The 14,975-nt window shown below is 39.7% G+C and overlaps 1 protein-coding gene across 5 annotated transcripts in view; it reads left to right on the top strand.

Annotated features, from left to right (window-relative positions):
* The window catches only part of Syt16 (synaptotagmin 16), a 264,425-nt gene that overhangs the window by 168,299 nt on the left and 81,151 nt on the right, over positions 1-14,975 (top strand). For 3 of the 5 annotated variants that reach the window (XM_008850499.1, XM_008850497.1, XM_008850500.3), the window contains exon 1: positions 3,884-4,949. The exons of 1 other annotated variant lie outside the window; for it this stretch is intronic. In XM_008850499.1, the coding sequence (XP_008848721.1) occupies positions 4,433-4,949 (517 nt within the window). In that variant the 5' untranslated portion in view covers positions 3,884-4,432. Of the gene's footprint in view, positions 1-3,883; positions 4,950-14,975 lie in introns of those variants that run through there. One more of the 5 variants, XM_008850498.1, reaches the window with a different exon arrangement.

Genomic DNA, 14,975 nt, shown 5'->3' with positions numbered 1-14,975 from the left:
AACAACAAAATGAAACTAGAATTATCTGTCTGTCTGTCTGTCTTCCATCCGTCTTGCCAGGAGCCACTTTGTCTTTTCACTAGCTCTAAGAAAATATCCAAAAGAACTAGGACAGTAAACATATGTCCGCATCACCCTTGGTGTGCCCTCTCTGTCATGTTGAAGTTTATCTAAATACAAAGACATCTTCATAGCCACTCTGTTTATGCTGAGCCCTTTTGACTTTAGGCTAAGTTAGTATAATATAAATGAGTGGTCCCTAGTAGTACCAACTAGGTAGAGTTTGGGGCCTAGACAGAGGTGCTCTTCCTTTGCCAGTGTTCTAGACTACAACTAGACACTTTTTTATATATAGACAGAGATTTGGTCTCTTTTGAATTGCTTTAGGATAACATGACAATGATTATTAACAAAAGTATAGAACTCACCCCCAAAAGGTGATTTTATTCTTAATATATCCAGCCTCAGTTATAATATTCTTTAGCCTATCTGGTACAGTCTTGGATTTTAGAGCAGAAAGAAACAGCTAGAGTAAGTGAATTCTGCTTTACAGATGATGATAAACGAAGGGATTAAGAATATACGTCTTTGAATATTTTCATTAGTAACTCATCCATCCATCCATCCATCCATCCATCCATCCATCCATCCATCCATCTATCCATCCATCCATCTATCCAACATGTTCAGAGCTCCTGTCCCTTACAGGTTCTAAAGCTATAAAGAATGAAAGCAGACCTCAAACTTATGTCTCCCAGTCAATCAGATGAGGACTGACAGATGCAGCTTTATACCATGAAGCCTCACTCCAAGCACTTTGAGGCTTTGTCTTTGGTTATAGATGAAGACTTGGCAGAATAAGCCATCAGAGTTTCAATGTGAAAAAAGGAGGGGGTGGGGAGCAGATTAGGAGCAAAGGTGTTTCGGGCAAAACAAGTAGAAGTCAGGAAAGATCAGGGTCACTTGAAATAATCAGTGTGTCTGTGTGCCAGCACAGAGGACCTCACAGAGAGAAATGAGGAGTGGCTGTGTCCTCACTGTGTGGCAGTATCTCTGTGCTCAGCTAGACTTTTGTTAGAACACAAGGTAGGGCAGTGTGAGTTGTGAGGACAGGAATAGACCTTAAAGCCACTGATTCCTCCTAGAGAACCTTCTAGGTCTCTGATACCCTGAAGCACTGTTGCTTATGCAAAATGCTTTGTGGGTGAAATGGAAACCCAAAGTTATACATCATGAAACTGGATAGAGCAGATGCTAAAGAAATAATGTTACTAAGCAGGAGATTTGTATGATAATGCCATTTAAAGTATTCACTGTGGATTAAAATTTATTTATTATTTATTTTATGTGTATGAGTATTTTGTCTGCATGTATATGTGTACCCATATTGTGCAATGCCTGCAGATGCCAGAAGAGGGTGTCGTTTCCCTTGGAACTGGAGTCGTGATTGATTGTTAGCTGCATTATGGATGCTGGGAACTGAACCCAGGTCCTCCTCATAACTGCTAAGCCATCTTAGCCCCTTCACTGTGGTTTTGAGTAGGTTTATTTATTAATTTAACAAAATTATTGATTATGTAATCTATGTTAAGTACTGTTCCAGGTATGATTTCTAATGAGACTTGTGAATTTATTTTTGAATTTATTCAAGTCTGGGTACTAATTTATACTTCTAGGCACAGGATGAACAGAAGAAAATAGATGACCTCTGCTGTCTATGGAGCTTCCATTCTAGGGGCAGAGAGGCAGTAAACCTACTTGAAAGTCAGGTTGTGGTGGACACCGAGGGTTGGAGAGAGGCTGGGAAAGACCAGAGATAGAACTAGATGTGTGCTCTCTGAAGAGACAGGAGCATGGGAAAAGGCAACCTCTTACAGACTGAAAGCTGATAGAAGATGGGCTGGAAGGAGCAGAAGGGGCTGTGTTGGAGAGAGAGATTCACAGTCATGAGGTCTTAAGAGCTGAGAGGTGAGTACCCACAGTACAGCAGTGTGGGAGGTTTGGAAGAGCTGAATTTCACATTTTAGTGACACATATAAGTGTTACTATTTCTTACATTGGTTTTTAAAATATATTTTATTTATTATTTTTATTTAATGGGTATGCATGTATTGCCTGCGTGTAGGTAAGTGCACTTGTGTCGTGCAATGCCTGCGGAGGTCAGAAGAGGCTGTCGGATCTACATTGGTTTTTCATCAAACTATAGTGGGGGTTAGACTCACCAGGAGAAACAACAGAAATACAGAGATCCAGGCCAGGCCTCTTTTCTACAGCTAACCCAGGACTTTGTGTGCTTTCTTAGCTCACCAGATGATTCTGACTCACCGGTTTGCAAATCACTGGCTTGGATAATTGGAGAAAAAGTAAGAAAAGGAAGAATGAGCGAAGGGGGCTAGAGATGTGTATTTTGGAGTTTTCAAAAACTTTAAAATGAAAATTTGGAGTTGAGGCCGGGAATGTAGATCAACTGGTAGCATACTTGCCTAGTGTGCAGAAGCGCTGGATTTGATCCCCAGCACTATGTAAACGGGATGCAGTGGTGCACGCGTAATCCCAGCATTCAGGAGGTGGAGGCAGAAGAAACAGAAGTTCAAGGTTATCCTACGTTAATAGCAAGTTCAAGGCTGGCCTGAGATACTTAAAGCCTTCAAAAAAAAAAAGGTTGTGCCAATCTTCTCAGCAGGTGGGTATAAAGGAGAAGAATCAACAGGACAGTGATTTGTAAATACACCGTTAGAGGAAGACAGGGAACAGCCTCACAGTGAGACATGAACAATTCAACTTCAGAGGAGCATGCAGAGTTCAGCTTACCTCTAACTGAAATGTGAGCTCTGTGGGGACAGAGGCCTCAGGGTTACCTTATGCTTGGCATTATGCCCAGAATTTAATAGGTATTTAATCAATATTTGTTTATTGAGTGAATCAATGCGGCTCTGAGTCACTAAGAAATTTTGAGGAGAATATATGGAGGCATACCAGGGGCCAAGGTCAAGAGGGCTGAAAACTGACGGAGGACTGGGAGAGTTATTCTGAGGGAGACTGCTACTAAAAAGAAACAGGTGACTCATTTCAGGGTGTGGGTTCACATTTTGTGTCATTAATAGCATTTATCCTGTGCTTCGACAACAGTGAGATACTGACACATATGTATACGTATATCTGTGTGTGTATATGCATGCATATGTTCCTGTGCATATAAAAATGTAGGGATATGCTCTTTGGTCTGTCATGCTCAACTGTTGTAGGCTATTCTGGACCTGCTGCTTTCAGACTATGACCCTGATGGCACAGGTCGTGTTTCAGAAAACCCACAAGTTGCAGTGGGCTAACTTCTGGAAGTGGAGCTGTAGACAAAGGCAGTAAGATACCAAAGATGTTTCTTTAGGGAACTAAATGATCTATTTGCCTCGCTCAAATTTTCAGTGATTTTGTTCCCTAAGAATAGATATAATTTCTAGATATTGCATAAAAATGCAAAACTCTATTTTTTTCCACTAAAACTCTATTTTTAAAGGTTTGTGGAAGCTTTTAAAATTCTAGGCATAGATTTCCTTTGAAAAGATAAACCTTTGTGTCATAAAACAGAGATGCCTATTCATCAGCTCTCTGAGTTCTACAGGTTTGATCATGAAACATCCAGCCTTTCTTGCATCTTGAAGTGTCATGCCTAAGTGGCTGTTCATGCAGATTGATTTATTCTTTTCACACTGTTAAGAATGTGTGGTGCACACCTTTAATCCCAGCACTCGGGAGGCAGAGGCAGGTGGATCTCTGAGTTCAAGGCCAGCCTGGTCTACATAGTGAGTTCCAGGACAGCTGGGGCTACAGGGAGACCCTGTCTCAAAAAGACCAAAAAAAAAAAAAAAAAAAAAAAAAAAAAAAAAAGAATGGTCTTTGGGGGCCAGGCTTTTCTTAGTCCATGTGACTAGACTCCATTATTGCTAATGGAAGTTGTACATGAGCCTGCAAAGAATAGACATCGATAGAATCCACATTTAGATTTTCAGTCATTTTTATTTAGCTGTTACAAGAGTCTAACGTGATATTGCTTTGTCCCCAAATGTTATTTGACATTGACTGGCGGTGTCTGGTGATGGGTCTGAGGTTGTTACTTTAACAGGCATAAGCATTTCTTTCCTCTGTTTCAGCTGAGAAGTGTTGAAAATGACCACCATATCAAACACAGTTACTCTGTTCCCTGCAAAGACCTACGCCATAGACCTTGGCATAGGAGCCAGCATGCTGCCTGGTTTTACTCAGCCTACAGTGCTCACATGCTTTCTTTATGTATATGTTAATAGAGTTTTGCTTGTTATAAAAAAAAAAGAGACCTCCAATTAAATTTCTCATCATGCTTGTTCTGAGTTCACATTAAGTCCAGAATTCTGGAGGAACTGAACAAGTGAACCCTGTAGACATCAGGTAGTTGGCCATGGTGTTGGCCATGGCGTCTCACGATGCCCAGAACTTCTTTCAGCCTCTATCTTCCTGGATATTCCGGGTTTATGAAGCTCTCCAGCAAGCAGGGGATACATTATCTGCTTCACTGGTTCTCTTAAGCAAACAAGACTCGACACTGAGTGACAAGCCAGACCAGGACTTAGATGATGTTCAGGTTCAGGAAACCTACTTTGAAGATGAAGAGCAGGACAATGGATGGCATCCAGAGGAGGCAAACTCCTTGTTTCTTGAAGAAGACCGTGTTTCATGCTCTAATAGTGATTTGCAGGTCCAAACGTCAAGCCCCAGATTTAGCCAACATGCCAAAGACTCATGTTCCATAATATCCCAGTGGTCCAGTCAGACCCCAGCTGACCCGAAGCCCCTGAATGTGCTTTCTTCTGTGACTGAGGAAGAACATCACTTTGAAAAGCAGAGATGTGGCCTTCAGCATTGCTTTGACACCCAGCTCCCTGGCACTTTAGAAAAAGTTAACGGAAAAAGGCAAGGTAAGCTGGCCAGTATCCTGGCCCCTGGGTCCTTCCAGAGGTCTTTTCTACTTCTTCCATTTTGACTTGTTTTTAGGTATCACGTTGATTTTACTTCTCTCTTTTGTTTACATATTACCTCCCATTGGCTTCTGACAGAGAGCTACAACCCATAGGGATATCTTCATTTTAGAAAGCTTTGGAAGATCCGTGTTTGAACTCCGTATTTCAAAACAATAGTTCTAAGCATGTGAAAAGCTTTAAATGAATCTGTGGATTCTGTTTGAGAATTCCCTTATGCACATGTCATACTTTTAAAATATCTTTTAAAATGTTCTCCCCCCGCCCTGGTTAGGAATTTCTAGATGTTACTATATTATTCAGTGTGAAATCCTGTGCAAAAACCCATATTTGCTGCAGAATTTGTAGTTGATAACACTCCAAGAATATTTCTCACAGTGTCTCACTGAGATATGATATGAAATGACAGTAGATAGGAGATCTTGGAAATAAGATAGATTCATTTGCTTTTGGCTTGGAATGATAAGGACATATTTAATAAAAGTTGCCTATAATGTTTTATATTTCCAGCACTGAGCACACAGTGGGCCTTTTATAAAAGCATCATAAATATGACAAAAAATGTAATCAACTCTGAAAATAACTGTCATGTTACAGCATAAATTTCCATGCTTCTAACATTCTAACTTGCAGTGAGGTCATCCCACCCATTTAAGAGACAGGTGAACGGTATGCGGAAGTGGGGAACTTCATGTGTATGTCAGGTGTGGCTGCAGTGCATAGGTCACACAGATTAGAAGGTTATTCTTGTGATACCCAGACAAAGTCATTCATTCCTTTCTTGTTGGAGGAAGCATACTTTTCTGGGATACCAATTGTATATTTATCCACTTTGATGATTCCTCTTAGTGTTATCTTTTTAGGGAAGGGTCTAATCCAGACTCATGAAGTCTTGGTATATATCATATTCTTTTGGCAATACTGTATGTGTGTGTGTATAATATGTACATATGTACATGTGTGTGTGGAGGCTAGTGGCAGACATTTCTTGTCTTCCTGAATTGCCGTCTACCTTATTTTTTGAGACAGGGTCTCTCAGTGAACCTAGAACTCACCAGTTCAGCTAGACTAGCTGACCAGAGAGCCTCTGGTATCTTCCTGTCTCTACCAACCCTCAGCGCTGGGATTACAGACTCCCACTGTGCTCAGTTTTTCACATGGGCTCTGGGAAACAAAACACAGGTCCTCATGTTTGAGTGGCAAGTACTTTACCAACTGAGCTATCTCCCCAACCCCTACAATGCTTTCTTGGTTGTTACTCAATAAAATCCTAGAATGAAGTAGTAAAAATCAGATAGACTAATATCTTCATGAACCTAATAAAAAATCAGTGATCACAGTAGAATAAATAATCACAGTTTTGAGTCTTTTAAAATTATCTATGAAGTATTTAGGCATGCGATAGAATTTCTTAGATTTGAGTTGAAATTTTATTCCTATTTTAGAACATTCTTGCCAAATTTGACCTGTATTTGAAATTAATGTGAATTTGGTTTAATAGATGCATAATACTGATTTTCTTAATTTTCCTAACTGTAATCTGCCTGTAAGTAAGCAGTTGTGTATATTCGTCAGATATTTCTTCACTAAACTCAACCCAGAAATGAGAGCTCCCCCATAGCACTCATGTTGGTGAGCACTGTGCTAGTTGTGAGGTGGGGCATGGCAGTAACAAGAGCTATGAAATGCAGATACTGTTGTTATTTGCTTTGCATAGCTGGAGAACATACTCTAGACCTACATTTGAGAAGAACTTAGGTAGTTTGATTTTTAGAGTTTACATATACATCTACTGCATTTTTATTCCCTATTTATTTTATTTAAAAATATTTTATTATTTTACTTGATGTGTATGAGTGTATTGCCTGCATGTCTGTAAGTGCATCTATATCATGCAGTGCCCACAGATGTCAGAAGAGGGTGTTAGATCTCCTAGAAGTGGACTTACTGAGTCAACTGCCATGTTGGTTCTGGGAACCAAACCCAGGTCCTCTGCGAGAGCAGCCAGTGTTCTTAACCACTGAGCCATCTCTCCACTTCTTTATTCCCTATTTAAAAGTGTAATTTGCCTATAATACAAATCCATCTGAGCCTACTGTTTTGCTATCTTCGACATATACACCATCTTGTAATCACTGCTATTCGGAAGGAGAACAGGTCTATTATCTGAAAGGGATCCCCTGACGTCTGTTTGTGGGCAATCCCTTTTCTTCCTCCATTTCATGGCAAACACTGGGATATTTTTCCATCTCTAGTGTTTTTATTGTTTTCAGAATGTCATATAAATGGAAAAAACGTAGCTTGTGTCCTTTCAACTCTGGATCCTTTTGCTTACTGTGATGTGTTTGAGATTCATCCATGCTATTGTGTGTTTCTGAGAATGCCCTTTTTGTTGCTGAATACTACTCCATTGGATGGATGTGCTCTGTTAATTGATTTGTTCACTGAGGAATAGTTGTCTTTATTTCTATTTCTTTCAAGAATCAATGCCATTAATTCTTTTTCTTGACTGATTACACTGGATAAGATCTGTATTATCATGTTAAGTAAGCATGGTGGAAGAGGATTCCTTGCCTTGATCCTTAACATAGTGTGAAGCTTTCAGGCTTCCATGACTGTCTAGTGGTTAGGCATAGGTTGAAGAGGTTCCTGTCTATTCTAGTTTGCTGGAGTTTTATAAAAACAGAAAGTTGAGTTTGTTTAAACAATGTTTCTTGCTTGCTGTGCTGCAGTGAGTTACATGGATTGTTTTTTGGATGTTGAGCTGATCTGCTGCAACATGGGTAAAATTTGTTTGGTCACAAGTATGTTATTTTTTTCATACATTGATGAATTAGACTGGCTTGTGTTTTGTTGAGGGTTTTTTTTTTCACATATTGCAATCATACTGATGTGTACTGATAGGTAAAACTCTCAGTATGCTTCTCTCTGATTTTGGCTTCTGTGGTACCAACTTCATAAAATGAGCTAAGAAGGATTTTTCTCTCCTTATAGCCCAGAAATTTTGCATAGATATATTATTTCTTAATGTTTGCTAAAATATTTTTTTAGTGAAAGCTTTATTTGGTGTGTGTGTGTGTGCGCGCACACACACACATGTATGTGCTATAGCATGCGTGTGAAGGTCAGAGGACAACTTGCAGGAGTCAGTTCTCTCTTTTGAACATAGTGAGCCCCCAGATCAAACTCAGGTCATTTGGAAGGTGGCAAGTACCTTTACCTGCTGAACATCTCACTGGCCCTGAGGGAAAGCTCTTGACTCTGGAATTTTTGTGTTGGATAGGTTTTGAAACAGAAATTCAATTTGATAGATACTAGATTCTTGATTTTTTTCTCAAGTGAGTTTTGGCCTTTTGTGGTTTTCAATATATTTTAAATTTCATATGTATCATTGTGTTTACAATACACTGTCTTTACTACTTAGTGTTTTTTAGGTTTATAATAACTTCCTGATATTGGCATTTTACAAAGTTTTGTTTATGTCTGGGAAGAAAATTGTCTGATAATCTGTCTATATTTCCACCAAGGAGCTACTTTTATTTTCATTATTTTTCTTTTTTTTTGTTGTTTTCTTAATTTCATTGATGTCTGTTATACATTCTTTCTTTGGGTATAATTTGTTCTTCTTTTTTAATACAATTTTAGATCTGAATTTCCCTCTAAGCAATGCATTATTTCTATTCAACAATTACTAATGTGTTATTTCTGGTTTCACTAAGTTAAAACAATTTATTACTTCTCATTTTATATTTTTTTTCAATGTTATTATTTAAAATTATATTGATTAAATTCTAAACACTGAAAAGATTCCAGTTATTTTTCTGTGGTTGACTTCTAGTTCAATCCCATAATGGCCTGAACATGTACTTTGCATTATTTTAGTTTAAAAAAACTAAGATTTGTTCTTTTATCCTGAATATGTTTTGACTTGTTGTATGTTCCATATGCATTTGAAGACATTGTATATTCTGTTCACTCAGGGTATTCTATACATGAACTTAAGTTGTATGAAGCTGTTTACAAAAATTTCTAACTTATTTGGTTTATTGTATGTTTATTTATTTTTAGCCTACTGATTTTATTCTATTTGTTACTGAATGACAACTGGAGTCTGTGACTGATATAGTGTATCTGATTATTCTAGTTCCCATTTCTGTCCGTTTTTTATTTTTGGCTTAAATGTAGCCTTTTATCAGTTCAAATACATTTTAGGAATTGAAGTCTTTGTTATTATGTAATGTGCCTTTTCATCTTTTGCAGTGTTTCTTATACTAACCTCTACTTTGCTATTAATATGACCATTCTAGATTTTTAAAATTAATGTGGCATAGCATAGTCATTTTTAATTCTTTAATTTATATTTCTTGTAAGTCTTTCACAGCATAAGCATAGGTCTTTTTAATCTAATCAGAAAGTCTTTCACTGGTGTGTTTTCATTGTTTATAATTAATGTAATTATCAATATTCTTGAGTTAAAATCTGCCATATTTGAGTCCTATTCATCTCTTTGAATCATTTAGTCTTTTTCTACTTTCCTTTGAAGTTAATATTGGATAATTCCACCTCATAGCCACTCTGGGCTCATTTACAAAACATTTAAAGGTCATTCTAAGATTTAAATATGTATCTCTAATTAATTGCAGTCTGTATATCTTGTAGTATTTTCTTTGTTGGTATTTTCTAAGGTTAGGACTATCAGTGTAGTGAAAATTCTGAAAAATTCTTAATCATTGGTGCTGGAGAGATGGCTCAGTGGTTAAGAACACTGGCTACTCTTGCAGAAGACCTGGGTTCGATTCCCAGCACCCACATGGCAGCCAACAACCCTCTGTAACTCCAGTTCCAGGGGATCCAATGCCCTCTTCTGATGTCTGTGAGCATTGCATGACACAGGTGCAGTTACATATATGTAGGCAATACACTCATATATGAAAAATAAAAATAACAGATAAAATATTTAAAAACTTCTTGACCATCCATCATCTCTTCAAGTATCTTTCCTACCTCATTCTCTCTGGCTTTTCCCCCTAGTGTTCGGTTACACTGTTTATCTATTAGTTCATCGTCTGAGGTGGTTCTTTGTAGGGGTACTCTTTTTACCTCTGTCTTGGTTTGGATTGTATCCACTAACATACCTTTTTCAAATTTACTCCTATTTCCTTTGGCTCTGTCACTCCTCTGGTGACCCTATTGCTCATTTGTTACTTTGCTTTTTATTTCTAGAATTTTGATTTAATCTAATTTTTATTTATATTTATTTATTTTTATTTGATGTGTATGAGTGTTCTGCTTACAGGTATTTAAGTGCACCTGTGTCATGCAAAGCCCTCAGAGACCAGAAGAGGGCATCTGATCCCCTGGAACTGGAGTCATGGACAATTGTTAGCCGCCATGTGGGTGCTGGGAATCAAACCTCGATCTTCTGCAGGAGCAGCTGGTGCTCTTAACCTCTGAGCCATCTCTCCTGCCCTTTCATTGTATTTTAAAACAATCTCAGTCTTTTTAACTGAGATTCCCATCAATATATGCTGCTTTCTTTCTTTTAATTTTGCTGTTAACAGCTTTTAACATATTTATCAGATATTTTTAATTCCCTGGTAGTCCAGCTATCATAACTGAGTCTTATTTGATCTAGAGTTTCTTGGTCATTTTGTCTCTTGAAAGAGTGCTTTTTTCATTTATAACATAGAACATGGTATGTAGGGAAGTGTGCAGGATCACTCAGGAAACAAGCCAGCTTTTGCACTGCTGGGCCTTCGTGTAAGGGATTTGGGTAGATTTAGAGCTCAAGCTGGGTTTGGGTTTAGTTTTTGTTAACTTTAAGACCTTCAGTTTCTGCCTTGTAATAAGAAGTGAAGGCTTATTGCTATGAGGGATTTGTTAAAACTCATCCCACATTCAGGCTTTATTTCCTTTTTTTCCCTGTGTTCCTTTGTGGGTCTCTGTGTTTAGGCCCTTGCCCCCTGTAGAGGAGCCTCACTTCCTCCTTGCTCAGCAGCCATACTGTGTTGTGGTTGGGGCCGTGTGCTCTGTGGTGTCCCCGGGGTGTTCCAGTATTAGGCACGTTCTGTGTTCCGGTGTCTTGGCTGGGGGCGGGGGGGGGGGGTCCCTCATCATCCTGCTCCTTCCCCAGCTATAGGGAATCTCTCTAATAGCCTCCCCCTAGGCCTACTTCTCATCCTTGTCCAGAAGTTTTTATTCTGTTCTGTTTACCCACTGAGGACATCAGGATTTGCTGCCCCTGCCAAAATGTCTAAAAGCTTTTTATGCATGGTGGAAAGACAGGAGTGGTGACTCTTTTTCTTGCCCCCCAGGCTGAACTGTGGCAGTAGCTTTCTCCACTCTTGCTCTGCCCCTTGCAGGCTCCCGGTGAACTCTGAGAAGAGCTTCTGAATGGACTTGAATTCCGCCCTGGGCTGGTTGTTCCCATGATTTCTCTATCCTCGTGATAGTCTACACATGACTTTTAGAAATTACCTGAAAATATGAGCCTAATTCTCCTTATCATTTTACCCAGCATCCACTTGTGCCAGCAAAGACTTGTGAAAATGTTATCTCCTTTTAGCCTTTAGATTAATTGTTTCACTGGTTCATCTGTCTGATAAGTTTAAACAAAGGTATCATTTCACAGATGTCTAGAGCACAGATTTCCAACTTTCTCCTTCTTAAATGGAAGCTAAAACTTAGAGTTTGTATGCTTAACACTACAGCCTAAGAGTAAATTAAACATTCTTACTGCAAATTGGGTAAGGTGTTTGGACTGAGGGATAAAACAGCTTGATATTAGTTCTCCATTCAAGGAGTCTGTAATGTGTAGGAGGTGCATCTAGCTATCCCATAAACATGTTTTTTTAAAAGTTGCAGTTACATATGTGGCAACTTTTGAGGTCATCTTGCCGGAGGAGATCAGATAATATTCCACAAAGCAGATGATACAGGGTTGGGAACCAACCACATGAGTCAGAATTTAATCAATGGATAGAGGGAAAAAGGCAGTCCAATTTGAGGAAATTGCAAAATTGTGTGAATGCTGACATGCAGACAGACTGACATTCCCAGACGGATCATGGGACTAGAACTCAGATCCTTGTTTTCTGTGTTGAGTTTAGCCTTTATCCTGCAGACAGTCGAGAAAGACATAAAAGGTTGTAAGAGTGATGTCAGAAAGCTCTGTTTTAGAATAACTCTAGCATTACTTTGGAAACTAAACTGAAGGTAATAGTAAATGCTTAGTAGCTACTACAGAAGCTTCTAAGAAGGAACCTGTGTCAGACAGAATGAAGATGTGAAGACAAACAGCTGCCCCTGTGCTGTCATGGCTCCTCCAAGCAGTCATCACATAAAAGAAGTCCTTGGCACAGCTGTGGTGTGCAGTGGGCATCCCTCCTTCTGCTAGGTGGAGGCAGAAGTCCTAGTTGCCCCTTGGCCTCCTGGATACCCTAAGGGGTGCTGTTTGGTAGTTCGGAATTGGATGGGAGTTTCATCTCCTCACATGGTTTCCACTGGCACAGGGGTGGGGTGACTCATGACTGTGAGGTGCTGGTAGAAGTACCAGGTTGCCACTAGATGCCCCTGGACATTGCTTAAGTGAAGTGAGAAGTATGGTCTCATTATGTCTAGTGGAGGTGGAATACTTGGCTTCTCTGATAGCCTCCACTGACCTTGCTCACTAATGTCCACCAGAATGAAAATTATGGCCCCCAACTTGCCTTGTTTGGTATTCCAGATGGCACTGGCAGCCTTATTACAGACTGCTGGGGGTAGAACTCTAAGCTCCCTCTGCAGCTTCTGCTGTCCAGGTGAGGGGAAGCAGCTCTCTGTTGTTTGGCTGGTAGAGCAGTTGCTATTTAAACATGTTCTCCCCCAACCAGAATGCCTTTTCCTAGGCCTTTGGCAAAAACAGCAAGCTTTTCCTTAGACTTCTTTAAACATATATACATTGATTGGTTGATGATTGACTTTATGTGGATGCACATGTCATAGCATGTGTGTGGAGGTCAGAGGATACCTTGCGGGAATTGGTTCTTTTCCTTCTACCGTGTTGGTTTCTAAGATGAAACTCTGGCTGTCAGGTTTGGTGGCAAGTGCCTTGCACCCTGAGCCATCTCTCCAGCCCCACTTGAGACCTCTTTAGTCAATGCCTGGGGGCAGTTTTTGGGTTGCTGGCTTCTTCATTTTCAAATCTGGGATACATATAAAGAACCATGGAATTCACCGCGTAGTGCTCTGCAAGTGCTGGGTCGCTAGCCTACCTGCCTCTCTCTCTACACTGGTCCATCTTCCTCACTTTACTTTGTGCACAGTGTCTAGAGATGTTGATGGTACTTGGGAGGAGGAATAGGACAAAACAATGTTTCCTCTGTCTTCCTGGAAATAGAAGCCTTCTAATCCATCATTAACAGCCTTATGACTTTGACTTTAATTTTTTCCTGTTTCACAGGGCACAGAAGGAAAATGGGAGCTGCTGAAGGGTGGCATGCATGTGGAGGCAGAGGAGGGGCATCCATAAAGAGGTGGTGCTATACTGTGACCTCCTTCAATCAAATGTTTGTAGAACGCCTATGGGGAACTGACAGTTACTCCTGAGATAAGCCGTAGGCCCTTCCTTTAGATTCTTCCAAAACTGTGTCATCTATCTAATCTGTTCTAAAAGATCCAAAAAGTGTTTTTAATGCCTGGGCTCTTGGGTGCAGGGGAGGGGAGAATTGGGCTTTCAGCCACAGGCTTTGAGTGAGACAGTCTCATTGGTTCAGGTTACACAGGACTGTAGATAGAGGAGCGTTCCTAAGTCGCCTCCAGGGAACTTCCATTCTCTCCCATTCCCTGAGGTGAAACAGTCTTACTGAAGTGCTTGAATTGCCATATAGCCATTTGGTTAGACTGTTTCTCTTTGCTCAGAATATTTAAATACAGTGACACCAGGATGTATGACTGAACTCTCAGCTGTGTAGACAAAACACCTATGGGTTTAAAAAGTATATATGTTTATTTTAGCTACGAGTTAATAGTCTTAAGAATCTCCATGCACTCATTTGTCCTTCCACCCAGGGGTAGTGTAAACCATTCTGCATGTTGAAGAGAGGTGTTTGGAGATAGGCGAGGAAAAGGCAGCCATCATAATCAGTGATTTATTTGCACTTTTGGAAAAGCCGTATCAAGTCTGCTTTTCCTGTTTAATCTTGAGTTCTTTTCATAACGTTGAATCTTGATTTTATGTTCCTTAATGTGCCATATTTTTCTGCACAATGGATTTTAAGCTAAATTGGCCCAAAACAAGAGGGATGCTAAATGCTTTTTGTAACCATGGAAACATTTCTGGGCACTTATCGAGGACCTGGCTGCCAGTAGTGATGCAACAGAGAAAATAGACACACTTCATTTAGCAGTTGCTGATGATTAAGAGCAGAGAGACTGCTCAGAGTGACATCCCAAGATAGGCTTTTTGGTCTGAAGACCCAAATCCAGAGCAGCAGCTTCTCTGTGAAGCAGCTGGGACACCTTTGGTGCGTTAGAGGAAGGAGTTCTAACTGCTTTGGAGACTCATCTTTGCTTTCAGCTTTTCACTTCAGACTGTTTTTGAAGCTGTTTTTTTTTTTTTTTTTTAAACCACATATATTTGTTTCCAAGAAATATGCTCGCTATTTCCTGAAATAGTCTGCTAATGGAATGAATGCGTTTCAAGCATAGAGAACTTCAGAAACAATCTTTGGCTAGATGGAATGTATTTAAAGGGTAGAGCAGCAGGCTTTGAGATCAGGTTGACATAATTTGACTTTTCAGCCAGGTGTCTGTACTGGGGTAAGGTAATCTGGAAAAAGTCCTGAAGCGTTCTTAGTTTGGGGTTAATTTCAACCATTTTGGATCAATGACATTTTGTTCTGTTTATGTTCTTCAGATTGTTGGTAGCAATCAGGAGTAAGTGGCATCAGATATTACAATGCAGCTGATTCACAGATTACAAAGGCT

The sequence above is a fragment of the Nannospalax galili genome, unplaced genomic scaffold (genome assembly GCF_000622305.1).
Source record: "Nannospalax galili isolate Female #2095 unplaced genomic scaffold, S.galili_v1.0 scaffold144, whole genome shotgun sequence".
Classification (NCBI taxonomy): Eukaryota; Metazoa; Chordata; class Mammalia; order Rodentia; family Spalacidae; genus Nannospalax; species Nannospalax galili.
Note: the sequence above shows the minus strand (reverse complement) of the source record. Positions and strands in the feature narration are given on the sequence as shown.